Here is a 21,252-nt window from a genome sequence, read left to right as displayed (position 1 = left end):
TGTGGGAGAACAAGTTCACCTCTTACGCTCATGGCTCCTGTCCCATGGGGCTAGGCCCAGGTCCCCCGCTCTTGGCATTGCGACCTGGCCCACGTGGTCACAACACCTCCATAGATGGAGACAGATGGCCAAAGTCGATCAGCATTGTGACCTAGCACATGGGGTCGCAACACCACTCAGGTTTGGAGGGGTGGACATGCCAAACCTGCGTGGTGTCATGATCCCATGCGCTAGGTCGCAGCGCCTATCAGCATTTCACAGACTTTATTCAAATTCACTGTTTCTGTGACTGGATGGGGGGGAGTGGTAGATGTGGTATATCTTTACTTTATTAAGGTTTTTGATACTGTCTCACATGACAAACTAGGGAAATACAACCTAGATGGAGCTACTATTGGGTGGATGCATAACTGGTTGGAAAACTGTTCCCAGGGATTAGTTATCAGTGGTTCACATTCAAGCTGGAAGGGTATATCAAATGGGGTCCTGCAGACATCAGTTCTGGGTCTGGTTCTGTTCAATATCTTCATCAGGGATTTAGATAATGGCATAGAGAGTACACTTATAAAGTTTGTGTATGGTACTAAGATGGGGGGAAGGTTGCAAGTGCTTTGGAGGCCAGGATTAAAATTCAAAATGATCTGGACAAACTGGAAAAATGGCCCGAAGTAAACAGAATGAATTTCAATAAGGACAAATGCAAAATACTCCATTTAGGAAGGAGCAATCAGTTGCACACGTACAAAATGGGAAATGACTGCCTAGGAAGGAATACTGCAGAAAGGGATCTGGGGGTCATAGTGGATCACAAGATAAATATGAGTCAACAGAGTAACATTGTTGCAAAAAAAGCAAACATCATTCTGGGATGTATTAACAGGGATGTTGTTAGCAAGACATGGGAAGTAATTCTTCCGTTCTACTCCATGCTGATTAGGCCTCAACTGGAGTACTGTGTCCAGTTCTGGGCGCCACATTTCAGAAAAGATGTGGACAAACTGGAGAAAGTCCAGAGAAGAGCAACAAAAATGATTAAAGGTCTAGAAAACATGACCTATGAGGGAAGATGGAAAAAACTGGGTTTGTTTATTCTGGGGAAGAGAAGACTGAGAGGGGATATGATAACAGTTTTCAAGTACATAAAAGGTGGCTACAAGAAGGAGGGAGAAAAATTGTTCTCGTTAACCTCTGAGGATAGGACAAGAAGCAATGGGCTTAAATTGCAGCAAGGATGGTTTAGATTTGACATTAGGAAAAACTTCCTGTCAGGGTGGTTAAGCACTGGAATAAATTGCCTAGGGAGGTTGTGAAATCTCATTCACTGGAGATTTTTAAGAGCAGGTTAGACAAACACCTGTCATGGATGGTTTAGATCAGGGGTTGGCAACGTTTGGCACGCAGCTCGCCAGGGTAAGCACCCTGGCGGGCCAGGCCAGTTTATTTACTTGCTGACGCGGCAGGTTCGGCCGATCGCAGCCCTCACTCACTGTGGTTCACCGTCCCAGGCCAATGGGGGTGGCGGGAAGCCGCGGCCAGCACATCCCTCGCCCGCGCTGCTTCTCGCGCACCCATTGGCCCGGGACGGCGAACCGCGGCGAGTGTGGGCCGCGATCGGCCGAACCTGCCGCATCAGCAGGTAAATAAACTGGCCCGGCCCGCCAGGGTGCTTACCCTAGCGAGCCACGTGCCAAACGTTGCCGACCCCGGTTTAGATAATACTTGTCCTGCCATGAGTGCAGGGGACTGGACTAGATGACCTCTTGAGGTCTCTTCCAGTCCTACAATTCTATGATTCCTTCTCCTCTTCCACACTGCTTGGACACCAACTGCGGGCGCTGAGAGCACAGGAGAGTCTTTCTACTCTCAGTTCCTGTGCCCAGCACTAGGGTGGTTCCCATTCGGGAGATGCAATTGCAGAGAAAATCTTGCTCAGTCCATTCAATAATGATTTATGCATGAGAAGAAGAGTTTCACACTATGAGAGCTAGCAGGCTGTTGTGCTGAGCAAAATTATTAGTTTTCTTTTCATGGATTTTTCAAAACCTAAAGTTTATTAATCTAGTTTTGTTTTCAATCTGCTTACCATGGAGGATAGCTATTTTAACTGAGACAGAGAGTTTGAGCTTCAGGATAATAACATTGTTTAACATCTTGAATTCATGCAACATGATATTGGCGACCTGATATAAATAAGAATTTGAGATCTCTCTTTGGGAAGAAATGTCAATTGAGCTCACCACTGGATGCCACTATTGCTTGATACAGATGTTAATACAGAATTTCACTGGCTGTAAAAAACTTGAACTTTAAACAATGTCACATGAATTTGATCCTATTGCTAAAGAATAATCGCAAAGTAATATTTTGATAGACTGAACTTGGAAAATTTGTTTAAATAAAAAGGAGTGAGTATCAAAAATATATACTATAAAATTGAAACAAAATACACCAAATTTAGAAGAATTTAACAGCACTGAAAAACTCAGTGACATTGTCAAGGTTGTGAATGCAAGCTGTAGGAACATGAGAGCAATATGGGCTTATTTTTCAAACCTACCCTATTGTCCAGTAGGCTAATTATAGGAAGTTTCTGGCTATTTAATAGCTCAATAATGGCATAAAGTGGTTAGGAAAATATTGCATTACTCTTAAGTGAACCATGGAGAATAATTTAGGGAAAAGTTTAATTCATTCTGAAAGGAGTTCCACCTAATGTTTGGTTGTGAGCTGTGGGGCCACGATGCTAAATTTCATAGGATGAGTGGTTTGAAGAAAGGAATTATTTAGGATCTTCAGAAATGCAAGTATGGCAAGGAAAACCCACACATAATAATATGGAGGTGAGAGGAAGATTGCAATATATTCAACTAATTTATCACAACACTACTACATTATAAATATGTTTAGAAATAATAATATTCTTACTGTTATCATAAAAGGAGACAGCTTCTAATAGAAATAAAGGAAAAATAGGAATGAATAAACACTGAAATTCTGTATTCTGTTAACTTAGAATACTCAGTCTTAAACATAACAGCATTACCATAATGCTGTAACAGACATTAATATTCTGAATCAGATTTTACTCTGGTTTCTTTAAATTTACAAAAGATAAAATAAATTATTCTTGCACTGTTTTCAGATTAAACTAAAACAAAATAAACTTGCAACAAATTTACTGAGTTTACATTTTCAGCCTATAGTCAGTGAAATAAGACTCTCTCAATTTTAGAGATTTTCCAGTTACACCAAAAGAAAATTCAGCATTCTAAAGTCTGGATACACAAGATTGCGAGTAATGCAAGTAGGGAGAAGATATACAGAGGACCGATGGGATGATCAATACTGGAAATATGTTTCCTATAAATATGTCCTACCTTTAGATCCAGATATTCCAAGTCTTTCTTCAGCTGGATGTAGGTGTCATCAGCCTTCAGTTAAATATATAAAAAGAATGAACAACAATGCAATGTACGGTATTCCACTACTTTAAAAGTAATTTGCAAATACTGGAAAACTTGTATTAAGCTATATGTAAGAAATAAAAAGTAAAGGACAAAGCGGGTACACAAGTGGCACAAAATAAGCACATTGGCCTGACTGTCACATTGCTGTTTATGGCTGAATATGAAATAGGCAAAGTATGATGGAGAACAGATTTCCCCCCCCCTTCCATAATGTACTGGGTGACAAAAACATACTTATGGCTTAAATTATTTTCGAAGGCATGAACAACACTTTTATGGCTAGTATACTCAGAGTAGGATATTTTATTGAAAAAGGTGTTAAGCCATGGCTTAGCATCCTGTATTACATGCCTTTTTGACAGAAAAATTTGCCTTATTTAGGATTGGTCTTAGATATGAAATGTAAAATATTTCTTTAATAAAAGTCATCAAAATACTTCTGGTCAAATTTCATACATATTTTAAAATACTGTATGCATCCCTCAGTTTTGGAGAGATGGAACAGCTGCTTCATGGATAATATTAAATAAAAATTATCATATAGTTAGAGAACCATTTTGGCTTTTCATCTGATCATGTTCAAATGAATACTTTTTTTTCTTTTTGAAACACTGTCTAGTTAGTAGCTGTTGTCTGTATGGTCTTATAATTATACAAAGATAGTATTACCTTTACTTAAGTTACCCCAAAAAATGTGCCCACCAGAGTCACAACAGAAAATGATTTCTCTTCTTTCAACAGAAATATTTTCAACAAACAACAAAGCAAGACATAACTGTTGCAAACAATCTTTGTTAACTGGGCAAAATATTCAGAACATTTTTTGGAATTATTGGCATAAACAGAGGAAAAGACAACTATTCTGGTTTCAAGTTTTGAGACTTCAGTGTTTTGATACAATGAAAATAGTTATCTGAAAAAACTCTGTGCTAGCGAATCCATATACCACACTTAAATTAATCCTTGCAAAGAAATGTAAGATTGCTCTGGTATGTTCAATATTCTTTGTAATAGAGAAAGTTATGTTTGACCAATTAGCTTACTTGATTGCCTGAATACTCTACAGTATATAAACTATTTCACTGCAGCTGTTTGGCAGGTGAAGGAAATGGGAAATAAGTGTTTTAAAGAAAAAATAGTGAAAAGTTCCTTAAATTTGGTCAAAACAAAAATTGCTGAAAGCTTTAAAAGAGAGCCCCACATTTTGCTTCATGGTCATAAATGTGCCCAGGTTACTAGATGGCTCCCCTTTGGAGAATGTTACAAATCTAGTACCTTGATAAAGAGATTAACAACAACTGCATTTCTGCCCCATCTCCAATTTTAAAACTTCTTACATAAATGCTATCAGCTGTGTTGTTATGGACCTATGATGGCTAGTGTTATTTACCAATTACGCAAAAGGACAATTTGACTTTTATGAGCTAATCTTTACCTGCAGGAATTATGCAGTTACAAGCTACTATGAGTGTTCTAGCTGGTTGATACATCTCACTTTGGAGTTAATGCAGCATGTGGTGAAGTGAGCCACTCCCATTATGAAAGCAGTGCAAAGACATTGTTTTGCTTCAGTCAGAATGAATAAAGTATACTTAATTATCTTTTCTGAAAAGATTTTAAGAGGCAGCATTTTCAGAAATAATATCAAAGCGAAGTGATATTTAAAGCTTTGAAACCATAAGCAACAGCACCCAGTAGCTTAAAATACTTATAATTTATAGCATGTACAACAACAAAGAAAAAACACAAATGATTCAAGGATTGAGAATACCAAAGAATGGGCAAGGAAGCACAGACTCAAGCACGTCACTAATGGAGCATTTGCAGAGTCACAAATTATCATACAGCACAGATGAGCCAATCAGCAGCTGACCTGATAGATGGAATTAGTTGGCAAATGCTGTAGTAATTGGGCGATTGTGTAATTTCGTATACTAGCCAACTTAGCCTGATGTCTCCTTAATCGAATGAGAAGCAATGTTAGCTCTTCAGGCTGCAGGTATTTAGACACATTGTAAAGAGGATATTAGCAGTCTTCAGGGAGCGTCACTGTAATTACATTCTTTACCTCAGTGCCCAGACAGCAGTTACTTGACCTGATTAAGCAACTATTTAATTAATTCTGCATTTGGTCAAATAAACGCAATAAAAGAAAAGGGTTTACTAGAAAACTGTAGTATAGTAACAAAACTAAAGAAGTTCTACACATGGCCTCCTCCTGCCCCCACTGGAGTCAACGGCAAAATTCCCATTGACTTTAATGAGAGCTGGACATGGTCCACGCTTAAGCTTACATAGTTCAAGTTTAAGAAGAGTTAGCTGGTTTTCAAACAACATGAAAAAACAATATGACTAAGAAAATAGCAGGACTTGAAAACCTTACTACAATAATTTGGTAGCAGGAAAGAGAAAAAGAATTCTAGCATTTCAACTTACCGACTTGCCATGTAAACTGGGTGCACTTACAGTATGGGTCATATATCCCATAGTAGGCATGGAGCGTCTATCAACGTGTGCTGAATTCTGTAAGAAGAGCCATAATCAAAATTATGAAGACTACCTCAAGTGGGAAGTATGGTCTTATGGTTTAGGTACTTGACTGGGATTCAGGAGATTTGGCTTATATTCTGGGCTCTGCCAGACTTCCTGTTTGATTTTAGGTAGGCTCTAATTTGGGGTAAATTCATTAATGCTTGTGAGGAATGAAGATATTACAAAACGCATCATAGGAAAGCCTATAAATAAACAAACATACGAATTTGGGAATTGCCATACTGGATCAGACTAGGGACTAATTCAGTACATGTCTCTCGCATTGGCCAGTACCAGATGCTTCAGCGGAAGGTGCAAGCAATGTTGTGGTCAACAATTATGGACTAAGATGCCCATACAGGAAGTTTCTTCCTAAACCTGTTAGTTAGTGGTTGGTTTATGCTCTGAAGAAGCACAGTTTTCCCTTACATCACTATGGATGTCCTTTTTGAGCCATATAGATGTCTAATCCTTTTCTGAATTCCTGGCTTCTGGCTCAGTGAATCTTGTAGCAGCGAGTGCCACACACCAATTTGGTGTTTGATAAGACATATAAATCACCTTTTATCAGTTCTGAATTTGCCACATTTCAATTTCACTGAATGTTCCTTTGTTCTTGTAACACAAAAAAGGGTAAAGAGCAGTTCCTGACTTACCCTCTCTATACTACTCATTATTTTGTGTACATCTTTCATGTTCCTCTCTTAATCCCAGTCCTTTCAGTCTCTCTTCATACAAAGACTTTCCATGCCTCAAATGATTCTCATTGTCTGCCCGGAACACCCTCAAATATTGCTATCTTATTTTTAAGAGACAGGGTAACTAAAATTAAAACACAGTATTCTAGGTGAGGGAGTACCATGGATATATATAGGGGTGTTATAAATCAAAAAATATTAAATAAGCACTAACTATTTTCTTCTACAAATTGTATAGAAAGTGAAAACAATTTTATGGTTCACAGCTTGATAGAAATTAATATGGCATGAAAATATTTAGTTTTTTTGTCACACAAATATAAATACCTAAAGAAAACAAAAATGAAAAGCAAGAAGCTGCGGTGTCAGGGAGCAACTCTAACATTTTGATGGAATAAGGGAAGAATGATATTGCATGTTCTTTTACAACGGTATACCTTCAACAGCAGTACAGCCAATGTAATTAGAAAAACAATGGTAGGTGAGCTATAACAGGAGCTTTAAGAACATGTCATTTTCCAGTGCTATATTTCACTAGGGTTGTTTAATCAGCAGGTAATGTTGTCCCCCATTTATATATGTGAAGTATGGCATTATAAAACTAGACCCCAAACCATATATACAATAACAGTGATGAAAGATCTATGATAAGCTGAACCAGTGGAAAAGATGTGAAGCCGTGAGTGGAACTGTGCTGAGTACACATAAGCAACAAATCCCAAAACGACATGAAGTAATCTTCTTTGCCGAATATCAGCACGTTACTGAATCTGAAATGGGTGTGGGTTTGCAAGTCATCTTCCCTTTCCACTCCTAACATTTGACATCTGAAGGATAAGTAATGTGCTCCCACTTTGTTCCAGTGTTACTGCTAAAGGATCTTCTATGCTCTCCTTTACGTTCCCTCTGCTCATACTGCACTGGGAGAGAAAACCTATTTATGCTACAGTCCAGCACTGACACTGAGCTGAGGTGGAGAGACTAACCATAATCTGTTGCATGGGATTGTAGAACAGTTGTTAGAAAATCTATGTTCATTTTCTTTCCAAGAATTATCAGCTGACAGTGGGGGCAAGCTAATTAACATAGGACAGGGTGGACTGCATTCTGTCTCACTAGAAGATTCTTTTGGACTATGGAAGACAGTGATCAGTGTTGGGAAAATATCTCCTCCCACTCAAAGATCAAGAGGGTGACTCGTCTTCAAGAAAGGAGCCAAAAGAGAAACAGGCCACCAGGCCTCTACAATAAAACTATAAAAGTGTGGGGGGCAGAGGAGGGAGAGGTAGGTGGATTGGGGGGGAAGGAAGAGACATAAGGGTCTGGGGTTTTGTGGGGTTTTTTCATTTTAGGTTGGAAAAATCTGAATTCTCAAGAAAACTGCAGGGATAGCCTGCTGCCAACCCTACGGAACTAAACCTTGCAGACTTCATGCAACCCCTATTTGTGAGCTTTACAAAGACTGGGTTTACCATTCCTCTATGGCAGGGGTTCTCAAACTGGGGGTCGGGACCCCTCAGGGGGTTGTGAGGTTATTACATGGGGGGTCGCGAACTGTCAGCTTCCACCCCAAACCCCGCTTCACCTCCAGCATTTATAATGGTGTTAAATATATAAAAATGTTTTTTTAATTTATAAGGGGGGGCGGTCGCACTCAGAGGCTTGCTATGTGGAAGGGGACACCAGTTCAAAAGTTTGAGAACCACTGCTCTATGGTGTTACTTTTATGATATACTAAGTCTATTCAATTTGCCAGCAATGTAATATACCAGATCTTTTGTACCAGACTTTAGACTGCTTGAGGAGACTTGGGAAAATAATATGCATTATATACATTGTGTAATTAAAAAGGTATCTCTCCCATCCCCCCAAGATGACATCTGTAAAGAAGCAGCTGACACAAGAAAAGAGCAGTTACTTACCTTACAGTAACTATGCTTCTTCAAGATGCATGGTCTACATGGATTCCACTCTTGGTGTGCATGTGCCCCATGCATTCAACATGAGTTACTTTTGGCCATAAGTGTCTATTGGAGCCGTACTAATGACTTAGATGTCCTCATGCCCACCCACCTGAGGGCATATTGGCAGAGCTGGCCTAACTGTTCTTCAGTTCCTTCACCAGTACAGAAGCCAAGAGCAGAAGAACTCCATGGTTGCATGGAAGATGGGCAGGTTGGAGAGTCCATGTGGACACTACATCTTGAAGAACCACAGTTACTGTAAGGTAAGGAACTACTCTCTTTGAGTGATTGTCCACATGGATTCCACTCTTGGTGGCTAACAAGCATATTTGCTTGGAGGTGGGTACTTGGGAGGACCCCTGTTTAAACAATGATAGTAGGACAGTCCTATCAAAGCAGGCATCAAATTAGAAGATTCTGTCAAAAAATAGTGTCTTGTCAAGGTGTGGATAGAGCTCCAAGTAACTGCTCTACAGATTTTGGAAATAAGAACTTTCTACAAATATGCAGCAGATGCTGCCTGAACTCTAGTGGAATAGGCTCTAATGTGGTTAGGTGGATCTAATCTCGCTAATTTGTAACATGTCCTTATCTAAGTAGATCTCCAAATGTATAATCTCTGAGAGGATATAGTCTGACCCGTATGCCCTTAGTACATCAAGTGTATGAAATTTAGCTTCTCCCAAGGATGAGTGAGGCTTGGGGAAGAAAACTGGGAGATTAATAAACAGGTTCACACGGAACTCTGAAATTACTTTTGGCAGGAATTTGAGATGAAGCCTGACAGTAACCCTGTCCTTATGAAACACTGTATAAGGGGGACCCAGTCATGAGGGACTGAATTTTTACTACCCTTCAAGCTGATGCAATGGCTACTAAAAAGGCAGTCTTCACTGGTAGGTGATACATGGAACAGGTTGCTAAGGGATCAAAGGGATTCATCAATCATGTTCGTACTATACTGAAGTCCCAAGAGGGAAGGGGGCTCCCTAACTGGAGTAAAGACATGAGTAAAGCCATTAAGAAATCTAGCCACTCTATAGCATGGCCCTGCTTAGGTGAGTGATGTGCAGATATTGCTTCTAGATGCACTCTTACAGAGCAGATTGTTTCAGGGCTAGTAAATACTCCAATATTGCTGAAACGGGTCTTGTTGAAGGAGACAGCTCAGCTGCAGCTGAGATGCTTATATAGAAAGCCTCTTCCACTTCCTTTTTAAGTCAGTCTAGTTGAGTCTTTCCTGCTTTGGACCAGAACATTTTGAATTTCAGCTAAACAGCTTCTTTCAGTGGACGTCATTCAGCTAGCATCCAGGCTGTCAGATATAACAAAGCTGGCTCTAGTTACAGGATCTGACCGCTGTGTTGCTAGACTATGTTGGGTAGGTCAGGTAAGGTGATTGGGGGGCTATGTTGAGAGGTTCACAGATCCAAATACCAGAACTCACTGATGCTTTGGCTATCAGTTCTGTATCTTGCCTCAGTTTCATCAGAACCTTCACTATCAGGAGGACTGGCAGAAAGGTGTACATCAGTCCAAGTGCCATTGAGTGAGAATGGCATCCATCAAGGAGTCTGGGCGGGGATTCCCTTTGAAACATAGTATCTGACACTTCTTGTTATGGTTTGTGGCAAAGAGGTCTATTTCTAGAAATCCAGAAATTCTGGAAAGACTCTGCAGGATTGAATCTTTGATAGACCATTTGCAATTGTCTGAGAACTGTCTGCTAAGTTGATCTGCCAACGTGTTCTGAAGGTGCTTAGCCACTATTGTGATTTGATTCTGAATGCACAAGTCCAGAACCAAATGGTTCCCTGACAGAGTAGAGATGACCTGGCTCCTCCTTGACTCTTGACATAATATCAGTACTTGGATTGTGGACCCAGGGAGTAGCAGGAATAATTATGGCTCTGAACTCAATTACATTTATTTGGAGGGGAGCTTCTTGAGGGGCTATTCCCTCCCACTTTTAGCCTGCCTTAAGGATTAGCGACGGAGGGGGAAGAGGCAGAGAGGAACAAGCGGAGATGGGGCCTCGGGGGAAGAGGCAGTATGGGGCAGGGTCTCCTGGGGAAGGAGCAGAGCAGCAGGCAGGGCCATGGTTTGAGTGCCGATGGCCCCGCACTTCTAGAGTGCTTCTGGCACTCCTTCAGCCCTGCAGCTTCTACAAGGGCTTGGGGCACCCATTTTTTCAGAGGCCTCTAAATTGGCCAGGGCCCCCCAAATTGGCCAGGGTCGCTGGGCTTCGGCCCCATGGCCTTGTGTGTTAATCCACCACTGCCTGGAATTTGTAAAAAGTACTTTTTACAGATTCAGACTAACACGGCTACCCTTCTGATACTTGCCTGGAATTTGACACCATCCCCTATAAAGTCTATGTTTTGAGTTGGAGTAAGCGTGGATCTCTCTCTGTTGAATTTGAGACCCAGAGTGGCAAGGATCTTTAAGGTTATTTGAATTGAGTTGGATCACTTGTTGGGGTGATGATTTTCAGATCAGCCAGTTGTCAAGGTAGGGGCAGACCTGAATTCATTGTCTCCTAAGATGAGTTTGCATGACTACCAAGCATTTGTTGAAAATCCTTGGACCGTGTTTATGGATTGTGAATTGGATGCGGATAAAAATTTTGTATCTGCGCAAGGCTCTACTGACAGTGAGATGCTCCTGATTCTGAGGTATGTCCTGTGGTCTGGCTGAATGGATATGTAGAAATGGGAATCTGATGGGTTGACAGCCATGAACCAGTCTTGACCAACGTCCACAATTCCCTCATTAGAGCCTCACCATCCTGAACTTGAAACTGTGGATGAATTTGTTGAGACATCGAAGGTCCAAAATGGGATGCCATTCTTTGAGATGAGAAAATAATACTCCTGAACTAAGAACCCACATGTGAGGCCACTTGGTCTCCTCCAGCAATAGCCCACAGTCCCAGGCCTGGTCCACTGTGTCTCTGGACTTTATAGTGGATTTGCCTTGTTCCCACTTTGGCACGGTGGTGCTAGTTGTCATCAGTCTTTTGACCAAAAGAGCCCCATTGGATGCTAAAATGAAGAGGAGAAGAACCAACCCAGCCCAGACCCCTCACTGGGACTGGGGCATTTCCCAATCAAGGTACAGGTCTGGGCAGAACAATCGAAATGCCAAGATTGTCCAGAATACAGACAGACACACCCCTCCCCCACTCAGCAGAGACTTTTCCCCTTCAGAGAGGCGGGTCTAGTCCATGTCGACCTACATGGGTTCAGGCTGAAGCATGGATGCAGGATATTGACTGGTTCATGCCATCAAAAGCAGCATGGCTCAAAGCGTCACCCTCCTTTCTTGGCAGCACTCAGATAGACAGTTGTTAATTTTAATATATAGATTGATAAAAGTGTTCAGGCCAGCTGGAGACTCTATTCAAGCCAGTTTAGCCTTAATGTCGTCATTGAGACCATGCCAAAAATTTCCATTCTGTGTCTGCACCAGAAGTCAGCAACATAATTATCTGCCCACCAGCATCCTTGCCTTAGTGTCTGGAGTGCAACCACTGCCGTGTTTGTGTGGTTCGGGTTGCCAAAAATCACCAACATCCAGGCCAACACCTCCTCAGTCAGCAAGCTGATAAGCCTCACCTTGGTCTTGTCAGTAGGACATGTCTGCAGGTACCGTAGAAGGCAAAGATGGCACTGATTTAGAAACCCACAGAGCTTCCCCCAGTCACCACTGAACTTGCTGGACAATGTTATTTTTGGCTCTCAGTAGGTCTGGGTCACAGGTGGCACAGCTTGTGCTTGCTGGGTGGCATTCACTGCAGGGCACTGATCTGGGTCTGTAGATTCTGCAAAGCATTCACTAGCTCCACGAATAAGATGTTGGCTTTAGAGGGGTCCATCCTAGTAGCTAAGCCAGGGACTTTCAGGCTACTCTGACTGTTGTGACCAGGGTGTGGAGGGGTCAAGCCTAGAAGCTGGAGCAGGAGTCAGGAACCAGAGTAAAGGATGAGAGCCGGAGTCAGTAACCAGAAATCAAGCCAAGAGTCACAGCTGGAGTCAGGAGCAAGCAGGGAAGCAGGGCTGGAATGGATTTGAGTGCGGCAGGGAACAAGGCTGGCACAGCTTTGGATACAACTGAGGATATACGTGTTGAGTTTGTTGCTGCTGCTGAGCTTATAAACAGGCCTTGCTGGCTCTGTTCAGCCAATCAGGCAGGTGAGTGGGAGAGGACTCCCTGCTCTGTCTAGATAGGAATGGGGAAAAGAAGCACACAGCTTCCAAGGGAGGCGGTTCTATCCAGAGTACCCTGTTTTTGAGGGGAAGAGACTGGTTCTGGTGTCTTAGATATTGCCACTGTCAGCCTCACTCGGAGACGAGTCCAGTACTAGGCCCACAATTAAACCATGCAGTACCATATATGCTCTGGGTACCCAGATAGCAAGTTCTGAAGTGCTAGTACTCAGGAACACATTTCTGATTTGACTGGTATGGAGATGGCAGGTGCCAAGTTCATTGAGAGAAATACAGTCCACAGATTTAGTGGGTACACATGGTGCTCTTTTCATACATGGTGCTGGCACAGAGCTTTTGGCCCTTATGGGGCTGAGGCCAAGGCAAGTCAGAAGTCTGATATCCATGTCTTTACTCTCTAGGCACTAGAAAAGGTGACCTGTGCTTTCTGCCCTGTCAGAGGAAGTCAACACCAGAATGGTGGCAAATGGGAAGGCAGAAACTCAGCTCCCTCAGCACTAATGGAAAGGGACGAACCAGAGGAACATGGGTTTAGCTCTGCCTTTCCTCCTGGTGTTCAAGCTCTCATGGGAAACAACTTCAGGCAGGCTTCTTTAGCTTTCTGAATTTGCTTCAAGAAGATGACACATATGGAGCATAGCTTGGAGATATGTCCATGTCCTAAGCAGAATAGCAAACAGGAGTGCCAGTTATTAAGCACCACTGAAGCGTCACATGAGGGCAGGTTTTGAAACCAGGAGATCTAGCTCCTGCAGTGTCACTAGCACTCCAGTGAGGTGGACAAAAGGGAGGAGTTCTAGCCTAAACTGGAATGTATCTAGGTTCGTGTGTTCTCTCTCTCTCTCTCATATATATATAAATATATATATATATATATATAAATATATATATATATATATATAAAAGCCTGCAGGTAATAACTATATGTATTAACTACTAAGTACAAAGACTATTAAATATGCTTGCATAGTGTGCAGAGAAGAAGGCAGACACTACACAAGGGTTCTGTCTTGCTGCCATTGGCATTAGGAAGAAATTGAGAAACAATTCAGCCTGCTCTAATCTTTATGCCCTTGGGTGAGGGGGCAGGGGACATCTATGGCACAGGCATAGCCAACCATCTCCATTGGAGCTAACAGAATCCAGTGTTGCGCACACGGGGCAATGCGCACCCAGACTGGAATCTATGTGGACAATCACTTGAAAAATAACTATGCACTACTTTAGATACAGTGGCTTACCTGAAAGAGCTTTTCTGCAAAACATGTTAACCTTGAAGAAGAGAAATTATCCACAACTTGCTTCATCAAAAATTAAAAAACAAAAAAAACAACAACAAAAAAACCCTTATCTGTTTAACAACAGTGAGAAAACCCATTGAAATGTGTTTGGAGAAGGTATAAAAGAATTGTTCTTTAACTTAATATTAAACTTCTCCATTAATATTGTGCATGAACATCCTATACATATATTTATGTAACAGATACATATATCCTACTTATGCATAGCTAAATATTGCATACAGTAACATATATTTACAAAATTTTAAAAATATTAATAAGGCACTCCATTGAAACTATAAAATCAGAACATTTCAAATTAATGGGCTCTTTCTTTCTGAGCTACCCATTCATTCTTTCCACAACAAAAATAAACCTGTGACAACTGAAGACGTAGGTTTGAAAAAAAAAATTGTGTGTTACCGGGTTTACTTTTAGAACTTGTGTGTCACTTCAATACCACAGTAGGGATTGCAGTGCAAATGCCTATATTAATTAGATGGATTAATATGCAAACCCTATGTATGATTACTGTTATACTCTATACATACCTTTACAGCATGATTTCGTATCCTCCTTGGAGATCCAGCAAAAGGTATGTCTATACTCTGTCTCCCATCAGATGGTTTAACAGTAACCCTTTCTGCAGGAGTGTGCAGTCTCCTTGGCGGAAAGATTTTTGGAGGTCCTGGTGGAGGAATATCGGAAGGAGATGGAGGAACAGAAATTGATCGTGGAACATCTAGTGAACTTTTTGCTTTACCACGGTCAGTAAAGTCCGGAGAACCTGCATAAACTGGAGCAGTTGGACTGCCATGTTTAAACTGCTGTCTCTGTTGCCACTCGTATAGCTGCCATACAGTACCATCCTTATTAGCTTTCCTCTCCTCATGGGACATTTTCAAGTGACTAACACGGTCCTGGGCATATTTGTAGTCACTTGGCAAGTTGCGATTTGGTGGAGGAGAGCTCCCTGAAGGCTGCCTGGTATTCTTTGGCAAGGTATGATAATTTTCAGGAAAAGACGAAGACTGACTGGGACCTTGACGAGTTAGAATCTGATCAGGAGCAAGACTGTGAGAAGAAGAGATATAGATTTAAATGTACATTTATCAATAGGATTGGCTAAAGTAAAAACATAAATTATCTCTTCTAATTAATGTTACCTTAGGAATTATACAAGATTCTGATTAAAATTCACTTAATGTGTACAAAATGAAGCTACTATTGCTCCGGTATCTTTATATAAAAAACCTGCACTATTCACATATTAAGATTGCAGTAATCTGGTAAGTCATTTTACTTTGAGAAATATCTGAAAGCCACAATTCTTTGATCAATGATCAGCCTGGACCTATCACAGCACAGCTAGCTTTAAGGGAATAAGTTACATTACCTCTATATTTAGAAACACTAGAAGTCAAGTATGCAAAGAACTGAGTCATAGTTGTGTTTATAAACAGCAAATACTATAAGTAAGTAATTTTTACGTTTAGTTAAAAGGTATATTGTTCACCACTAGATGGTGTAGTTTGCTGTACAAATGTGATCTATTAATTCATTTTAAAAATTACATTACCTTAAAAATCAGAGAGGAGGAAGAAACCTCACCAGACAGAATAAGCAACGGTTATGTAGATTTTGCTTCATTATACATAAAAGAGATAAACCATTTCTTAAATTCTTTGATATATGAACATTTGTTTGGAATGTTCTAGTCCTTATGAATTACTCTTTTACATGATATAATGCTACTGGTCCTTGCTATCTTAAGCAGCACATAGGAATTTACAAGGAAATTCATTTATAGTCCTGCTACAAAAAAATGGCACTTCCTGGGTTCAGTACAACATGCAGAAATTAAATTGCAGAAATTAGCTCCACATTTGGCCAGCAGCTTTCACGCAAAATCTGTTGGCTTCCAACTTTGACCTAGTTGACTTCATGAAGTCTTTTCACAGCCTGAAATACGAGAATGATCCCACTTGTCTATTAGCCAATTCTGCACTTAGCCATCATTATTTTGTCCTTTGAAGCCAGTTGTCTAGGTATGGGCAGATGAATATTCCTTTGTGTCTGATGTATACAGCAACCACCAGGACACATCTGAAAGTCTTAAAGGCCTGTGGACAAGCAGAAAGGACAGACTATAAAACGGTAGCATCTTGTCCCCTCACAGAACCTCAGGTTTGTGATATGATCATCACATGAAAATAGTTGTCCTTTAAGTCAAGAGCTGCATACCAACACCCTGCAATAAAGCCGTGCAGATCCTGAACCTGTTGATGTTTCTGAGGTCTAGATTGGGTCTCAAACTGTCACTCTTCTTGGAGATCAGGAAATACTGGTAATAAAATCCTTTCCCATGGTGTACCCATGGAATCTCCTCTATGACTCCCTTGTTGAGAAGGGAATAGCCTTCTTCCCACAGGATTCTTCCGAAAGCTGAATCAGTGAAGAGGGAAGCAGGAGCTGGAGGATGGTGAGGTGGCCTGGTGCAGAATTGGATAGTGTCTATTACCTGTGACTGGAAGAAATCATGCACCAGATGATGTAGAAGAGAGATGAGGCCCAAAGGAGGGAGAAAGAATTGGAGATGTGGTACATATTGGTGTGTGGCTGTCAACCACACCATCAGAATTGCTGCTTGGAGGCTGATGCTGAGGACCATGAAGAGGTATGATGAGGAATCCTGCCCCTATACCATTGAGGTAGTTCGCCAGCAGCCTGTTTTGGAAGTAGCTAATAATGCCTCTGGGATTGCATTCCTTGGCATTACAAGAAAGTTTGTCTCTGGAAGCAGAATGACACTCTGCTTTCAGAGTGTGTAGCAAGCCTACAACCCTTAGTGACTAAAGTCTTAGCCATTTTTTTCTGTTCCTTTGGTAAGGAGTCCCTCACGGCATCCTACAAGATATAAACGTAATGGGACATTATGGCCTTATAATTGGCCAGCCAAAAGGCCAATGAGCCAAATCAGAAGACACTTATGCCAAATATATAAAGCTTACTCTGTTACCTCACAGTCTCCCATGCTGCAGACACTGCCACGGAGCTAGCTGGCAAATGTTGTAGCAGGAACTGATATCCTTCACCTGGCACAGGATATATCCTGTCCGCTTGTTTGGACACATGCAGGAATGAAAAGGGAGACAGATATTTTTGGCTGTGTTGAAAATGCTGGAGCTAGGAGGTGGAGACAGCTTCTTCCTGGTCTATATCTGTCAATATGTCAAACAAGGGATCAGATATCTCAGGGGCCATGACACCTGCTGGTAACTGAAGAGTCTCTGCCATTCTCCCAAATAGCTCCTAAACTGTTTCTGTTCATCATAAAAGGAAACAGAGAGAACTCCATTTGATTGTCTGGTGAGGGGCCACCTGCACATTCCTCCACAATGGACCCATACAGATCCTCTGAAGGAATCTCATCCCATTATTCCAATACAGCAGATCCACCTGAGGATAAGATGGATGCAGTGGTGGTATCAGGATGCATTAGTACCAGATGAGACATAGGCCCTAGTGAGGGCACTGATGCCAAGTGAAAGCACTGTTCCAGAAGGAGAATCAGTGCCAATTCCTAGGTCAGCATCAGAGTTCGTCTTGCAGTTTCCAAAAAAGGCCTTCATAAAGTCCTGTATGTAGGGCCACATTAGCAACTGAACAGGGACCTGCATGATATCCTTCTATGATATCTGGATTTGAGATAAGGGATGAGGTCTGGTTTCCTGAGATCTAATCAGGGGACCTGCAAGTTCATCTTCAAAGGTGCTCTGAGGCAGGTCTGTTTTGGGACTGAAAGATGGCACAGAGTCAGGTTGCAGAAAAGGATTCAGTTGGATGGTTAATAGCCTTGACCATGGACCCCACACACAGTCAGATGCAGAGAAATTGAAAGTGTTATTAGAATCTGAAACAGTGAGGAGTCCAAGTTATTTGGTGCCAAGATGACTGGTTCTGGAGGAGCATTGAGAAGAGGTGACCACACCACTGTCTGAGTCTTCAAAGCACCCCTGGGTCTCAGATTGCAGAAGAGGATTGAGATGATGCTTCCTCTTTTTCTTCAGTTTATGACTCGTGTGGGGAGATGTACTTCCTAGTCTCCTTCCTGAAAGCACATTTGACTGTGCTTGAGGTACCAAGGCAGAAGCGTTAGTGCCAGAGGTCAGGTCTGGAGTTTATACTGAGCAATGGTGCCAGGTGAGGAGTAGGCACTGAGGTGGGCACTTCCTGTGTCAGCATCAGGGCTAATGAGGCCTAAAATGGATGCTTTGGTTGTGCTGGATGAAGGATTCCATGTCAGTACAGGGCCAAGAAGATCCCAGTCTTGAGACAGTAGTAGAAGGCAGCCCTGATAATGGAGCAGTAAATGTGTGTCTTGGGTCCTGTGTAAGAGGACCTTGGCACAGAGACTGGTCTCAGTTTCCTCAGCAGGCCTGCTGAAGTATCAGTCTATAACACTGAGAAGCCAGATGAGCCCGAGTGTAGGTGTAGCAAATCGTATATTGGGTTACCAAGTGGGTCTCTCCAAGACACAGAAGGCACAGGACATCTCTGGTATGACTGCCAAGCAAGATGCACACCTCACAAAGCCTTTACATGGCCCAAGGTTTATTCTCGATAAGGTGTTGAAGGCTCCCAGTACAGGTGAAGGGCTATTCACTCTTAGCTATCTTATACTATTCTAAATGAACAGTTTAGAATAAAGTTTTAAGCTAGACTAAAGGAAGGTCTAATCGTAAGGACTAAAAACAAATTCTGTTCACTTTCTAAAGCGGCAGCAAAAAAAGTGAGGCAGGTGGGGGTGTGAACACCCTTATATAAAGTAGGGTGATGACCCTCACCCTTGTGTGAGAATGCGTATGAAATCCCCTCAACAGAGACAGTTGTTTAAGGCAGTTCTACAGCTTGATACCAGAAGAGCGAAATCTCACAAGTGGAAACGCATAGAAGCTGTTGAACAAGAAAAGTATGGCTCTTACTGAAAAGAGCCAAGAATAGGAAAAGTTCTCTGCAACAGGAATTATTTCTTGCTATATTTGAAAGGGGAGGATATTGCTCAGCATGAGCGTGTTTAATAGGAAAGTACTGAACAGGTTTAGCTTGGGTTTGACTCATAAAAGAATTAAAACAAACAAAAAAAAAAACCCGAAGACCAGATTCTTCTAAAGTTCTGTATTCACCATGTCTGCCTGTGCATTGAAGTCTTCAGATTGAAGGCTGGAGCATCACCTCTAAATGACTACAGGATGTGGGCGCCCCTCACTTGGAATTACTTAAAAGAAAAATCACTAACCTCCTGGGAACATCTTTTAAAACTTTCTACCTCAGTCATTTTCAACCTGCATAATCTTTTTGGATGTCTTACTTTACAAGGGTGTGTTACTGAGAGCCAAAGCTTATCAATGCCATAGAACCAGCTATGGGTACTATATGAAATGGGAGGAAAAGTATCTTTTTAAAAAGGTCTTATGCCACCTTCCAGATATTAAAGTGTTGATCCTGAGCCTACAATAATTATGCAAATGGACCCCTAGAGCCCACACAGAGTCTCGGTGATATAAATAGGTCTCTGTGTAGACACATGAAGTTCACTAGCATGCATCACATTGCAGGATCAGGGTCTTGGTTTGAGTTGAGTTGAGCCAGGAAGCAACTTCATATGTATTTCATGCATCAGCAATTATGAGGTTTTTAAAATTTAAAATAAAAAACTAACGTTTATAAATATTACTTTTTAAAATGATGGGTATATACATTTAAGAAATAGTCATCAGATTTATTGCCCCAAAATAGTGCATTCTGCAAATCATATCCTGCAGACTTATTATTATAATTTAATGAATGACAGCATAATCCATGAACTGTGAAGCACCATAAAACTAAGTGGGCTGTTCATGGTCAAATCCAACAAATTAAAATAAAAAGTGAATTACACTGGCCATCTCTCAAAGTTAATATTACTACCTTAAATTTCTATAACACTCTTCATCACATCCCACTAGCAAAAGTTTCATAGAACGCTTTATGGTAACAATACGCCCGGTCGTTTTATGTCTCATTCAAAAGATGGCACCTGTAATTGCAATATCCCTATCACCAGGCTGGGAAATTTGCATAATATTAACTCAGAGGGAAAAGTGAAATCTGTTAATTTTCCTAATGCCTCCTAGTTAGGTACTAATCAAGTCTGACCATTACCCACAATTTCTTTTTTTTTTTTTTTGGGGGGGGGGGGGGAGGAAGGAGGAGGGAAGGGAATGTTTTCAGTGGCTTTCCTATAACACTGTTCTGTTAATTTTTAATCATAATTATAATGTTTTTAATTTTTTGTATGTTTGTGTGGCTAGTATAGAACACCAAAAGAAGATAGTACATTGTATTTATATAGCATATATTAGCAACAATGCATGTTTAGAAAAAAATACTAAAGACATAATTTCCCCTACCTTTAACAGTATCCACCCAAACAAATAAATAGGCAAATAAAACAGAATGATAAAAGAATTAAAAATTATTGAAAATACTAGATTAAGGCAGCATACAGGCTTCTGATGATAGGGTTATTTTGTTTTTTGGTTTCTTTTGAGGGGAGGGGAGTGGACAGAGGAGGAAATGAGAGGATCAGAAAACTGGAATTTCACAGAGTTTGCATTATTAATTAATTAATTGAAGTCTCTTACTGGAACTCCAGCAGAGAAATATGAACAATTTTAATATGTATTTAATTTTTTTTAATTTAAATTTGTTCTCCCATTGATATCCATCACAATTTGAGTCCTCCCCACCCATAGGTCACACATTCGATTTTCTCCTATTCATTCTCACCACTTCATCTCAATTTCATAAGTTTCCTTTAATATCTAAGGCTCTGATCCTAAAAAGTTAACTCCATGTGGGAGGACTTGTGTGAGCGTATAGCCCCCAACTAACTTTACTGGGACTCCACAAGGAGTAACTTGCAGGATCAGTAAAAGCAGATACCTATTACTTATCAGACCATCACTTTCCAGAAAGAGAGAGACCAGAGAAATACATATGTGCACACCCACCTTGAAGAAAAATAAACAGATGAAAAC

General features: G+C 41.0%; 1 protein-coding gene across 8 annotated transcripts in view; it reads right to left on the bottom strand.

Moving 5' to 3' along the window:
* PLEKHA7 (pleckstrin homology domain containing A7) overlaps window positions 1-21,252 on the bottom strand; it is a 285,568-nt gene that overhangs the window by 44,664 nt on the left and 219,652 nt on the right. For 7 of the 8 annotated variants that reach the window (XM_054025956.1, XM_054025959.1, XM_054025958.1 and 4 more), the window contains 4 exons: window positions 14,722-15,244; window positions 5,904-5,990; window positions 3,378-3,431; window positions 2,926-2,949 (listed from right to left, as the gene is read on the bottom strand). In XM_054025956.1, the coding sequence (XP_053881931.1) occupies window positions 2,926-2,949; window positions 3,378-3,431; window positions 5,904-5,990; window positions 14,722-15,244 (688 nt within the window). The remainder of the gene's footprint in view (window positions 1-2,925; window positions 2,950-3,377; window positions 3,432-5,903; window positions 5,991-14,721; window positions 15,245-21,252) is intronic. The other variant, XM_054025957.1, reaches the window with a different exon arrangement.

Source organism: Malaclemys terrapin, chromosome 4 (assembly GCF_027887155.1).
Source record: "Malaclemys terrapin pileata isolate rMalTer1 chromosome 4, rMalTer1.hap1, whole genome shotgun sequence".
Classification (NCBI taxonomy): domain Eukaryota; kingdom Metazoa; phylum Chordata; order Testudines; family Emydidae; genus Malaclemys; species Malaclemys terrapin.
This window is presented reverse-complemented; position numbering and strand designations above follow the sequence as displayed.